Source organism: Condylura cristata, unplaced genomic scaffold (genome assembly GCF_000260355.1).
Source record: "Condylura cristata isolate star-nosed mole 26May11 unplaced genomic scaffold, ConCri1.0 scaffold00034, whole genome shotgun sequence".
NCBI lineage: Eukaryota > Metazoa > Chordata > Mammalia > Eulipotyphla > Talpidae > Condylura > Condylura cristata.
In genome coordinates, this window is record NW_004567135.1 from 5,560,113 (window position 1) to 5,563,718 (window position 3,606).

At 60.7% G+C, this 3,606-nt stretch overlaps 1 protein-coding gene across 1 annotated transcript in view; it reads left to right on the forward strand.

Moving 5' to 3' along the window:
• The window catches only part of KRT2 (keratin 2, type II), a 7,272-nt gene extending 5,350 nt beyond the window's left edge, over positions 1-1,922 (forward strand). The window contains exons 8-9 of the mRNA XM_012732628.1: positions 857-891; positions 982-1,922. Of these exons, the coding sequence (XP_012588082.1) occupies positions 857-891; positions 982-1,508 (562 nt within the window). The 3' untranslated portion in view covers positions 1,509-1,922. The remainder of the gene's footprint in view (positions 1-856; positions 892-981) is intronic.
• Positions 1,923-3,606: the final 1,684 nt, after the last annotated feature.

The window sequence follows — 3,606 nt, forward strand, 5'->3', positions numbered from 1 at the left end:
GCAGCTGCAGCTGGGCCAGCCGTCTGCACCCTCACCCCAGCTCACCCCAACTCATCCCCCACCCCCGACCTCCCGTTGGCAGCTCTCGCCCAGGAAATCGCACCCAAGCCCACCCTGACCCAGCATGAGATGGGAGAAAGCGCGCAAGGCTGGTGTGGCCGGCGCCGCCGGCAGACCGCGGCAGTTCCTCACGGCAGCCTCCTCGCAGCCGGAAGAGTCCCGCACCCTGCTGGCCCCTCAGGGCCGGCACTAGCCTCTCACCTCTCCCTCTGCGGTAACTGGAGCCGCCCCAGCAGGTGGCAGCTGGCATGGCCCAGAGGTGGGGTGGCGGGAGCGGTACGGCGGGGAGGGCGTCCTCCCCTCCCCCTCGGTCCCGCAGGCTCTGGGCTGGAACAAAGCCCTCCACCCCTTGCCCCTGCCCTGGTGGCCGGCCGGGCCCTCTGCCTGCCTCTGTCTGACCCGAGGCCTGGGCCGGCGGCGGGGTCCTCCGAAGGGCGGGCGGGCGCGCGGGTTGGCGGCCGAGAAAACCCGCAAACTCGCCTCCCCAAGCCGCGGCCCCTCCGGCGCACAAGTGACTTAGAGGTCACGGGTGGCGAGTGGACAGTCGACCAAGCGGCTGCGCTGAAGGCCTAAGAGGCTTCCCAGCCCGCGGCCCAGGCCTGCTGCGGCTGCAGCGCCCCGCTTTCTGAGCGCCAGCCCCCGTCCTCCGCGCTGCTTCCCCAAAAGCCAAAGGAAGACGCTGAGCAGGAAGCGGGGGGCGCTGGCCCGGGTCGCGGGGGCCCGCCGCCCCGGGGCTGCCCTGCAAGGGGCGCCGGGTCCCGAGCGCGCTGCCTCAGGTTGTCTCCTCTCTCCGCAGGATGTCTGGAGACCTCAGCAACAACGTGACCGTGTGTAAGTGCTGGATGCGTCCTGTCCGCGTGGTGTGCGGGGTGGCGGCAGGCTGAGGCCACTAGGGCCCTGTAACACCATCTCTCCTTGCAGCGGTGACGAGCAGCACCATTTCGTCGAACGTGGCATCCAGGGCCGGTTTGGGAAGCCATGGCTCTGGAGGCAGAGGGCCCGGCTCTGGAGGAGGAGGATTCAGCTCCGGAAGCTCTGGAGGCAGAGGGTCCGGCTCCAGAGGAGGCAGTGGAGGAGGCTATGGCTCTGGCGGTAGCTCCAGAGGAGGCTCTGGCTCTGGAGGGGGCTCCTATTCTGGTGGGGGTTCCTATTCTGGAGGAGGCTCTTATTCTGGAGGGGGCTCCAGAGGAGGCTCTGGAGGGGGCTCCTATTCTGGAGGCGGTTCCTGTTCTGGAGGGGGCTCCAGAGGAGGCTCAGGAGGAGGCTCCTATTCTGGAGGGGGCTCCAGAGGGGGCTCTGGGTCTGGCGGGGCGTGCAGCTCTGGAGGGGGCACAAGAGGAGGTTCTGGGGGTGGCTCTAGAGGCGGCTCCGGAGGGGGAGGCTCCAGCTCTGAAAGGGGAGGGTCTGGGGAGGGCTGCGGCTCCAGCGTGACCTTCTCCTTCAGATAGACGGCTCCCTGCCTGACTGCCCTGTCTCAGAATGTAGAAACCCGTCTCTGCACCTCTAGTCGACAGCAAGTCAAACGCTGCCACCCACCTCTGTTGGCATTTGGGGGAAGCGATACCCGCACTTGCTTTCGAAATAGCTTCTTTCTAAGCCAATGGGTCGGAGCCAGCGACACCCTCTGTCCCCTGGGGAAGACTCTGCACCGTCTGGCTTTGTGGGTGCAGCCCAGCATCCCCCCTTCCCCCTCCTTGCACCCCCCCCACTTCGTGGTCCTTGCCAGCAAGTATTTTGTCGAGGACCCCATCTTAAAACCTGCATCTCTCCCCAGAAAAGCCGAGTTTCTGTGTATAGTTTGCCTCGCTGGCTCTGTGTCTCGACGGCTGTGCTTTGGTGTGTGTACAATAAACTTCATTTGCAGTTCAGAACTTGTGATCGTGTTTCATGTCGAGCTCGGCAGAAGTGGGTCAGCGGCAGCTATTAGTCATTGTTATCTAACTTAAGTCACCAGAAAACGGAGATTTGGGATGATAAAAGAGGCTTCCTGCGGGCGGGGCGTGCCGGCAGCGGCCCAGGGCTTGGAGACTGAGTGTTTCCCCTGGAAGCCTTTGAAAGCAGGGAAGCAGGGTGCACAGGAGCTAGTCTTGTGTGGGGGGCGGGTGATCTCTGAAGTTGTTTGCCAGACCTGGGGACTGTGGTGTTGCCACAGACTAGCGCGGGGATTAGGGGAAAAGCTTCTTTTCCAGAAGAAACCTACAGATTCTTAAATTCTTCAAACATTTTCCCAGAGCTGCCACCCTCTCCTTGCCCTTTGATAAGAGCTCTGGTTGAGGCCCCCCACAGAGCAACCAAAGACCCCCCTGAGCTCCATTCGGCCATCCACAGCTGTGAGTGTCCAAGGCAGAATTCCCTCAGTCCACCTCAGGGATGGTCAGGCAGCGGGAATGGACCCCAGGGTGTGGTCGGAGGCTGACCAGGGGACAGGCAGAGCACGCTGTGAGCTTCTTTTCCATTAGGAGAGGCCTGTGTCTGCTGGCTTGGGTGCTGCATGCTCGGCCAGCCCAGATGGCCATGTGACTCAGGCCCATGGACACGCCCTGTGCCACAGAGAGAAGCCAGGGGGCAGCTGCCTTGACCTACACAGCCAGAGGCCTGGAGGCAAGCACAAAGCCGGGAGCCAGCGCTTGGGGAGGCCGCAGGGCCCAGGGACACGGCACGTCACCTTCCCTTGTAGCCCTCCCAACCCCCTGGGCCCTCCCAACCCCCTACCACAGGGCTGCACCCAATCAGGAAAGCGTGCAGACACACACACACACACACTCACACACTCACATGCTCACACACTCACACACACTCAGAGAAAGGAGCAGATGGAGCTTTGAGATATCACCTCCCACCCATGACAATGGCTCATATCAAAAAGATTCCCAGCAAGTGCTAGCGAGGATGTGGAGAGAAAGGAAGCCTGTCAACCCCTGCCACACTGTAGGCGGAATGTGAGCTGGAGAAACCGGTAGCCCTGTCAACCCTGTCACACTGTTTGATAAAAACCAAAAACCAAACATTCCTATAGCAGACAGGCTTGCAATGTAAAGCACTTTTCAAAGCAACTGGGCATCCCGAGGGCTGGGGCTTAGGGGACACACATGAAGGGGTGCGGGGGTGTATTTCAGGTGTAAAATGGCATCTCCTCCAGGTAGTCAAATCAACCCACAGAAAATAAAGAAAGGAAAAGAGTGGGAGCCTTTTGTTCTGCTTGGGGTTGCCTGTCGCCGGCTCTGCCTTCAAGGTCCGGCTGGGGAGGAGGGAGTATTTTATTGCCTAGGACTTGGCTAGGTTCCCCTTGACAGTTTCCATCCACTCATCCATCTACCATCCATCCCCATCCATCATCCATCCATCCATCCATCCATCCATCCATCCATCCATCCATCCATCCATCCATCCATCCATCTATCATCCATCCATCCATCATCCATCTACCCACCATCCATCTATCCACCATCCATCCATCCATCCATCCATCATCCATCCATCATCCATCCATTCATCCACCATCCATCCATCCATCCATCCACCATCCATCCATCATCCATCCACCCA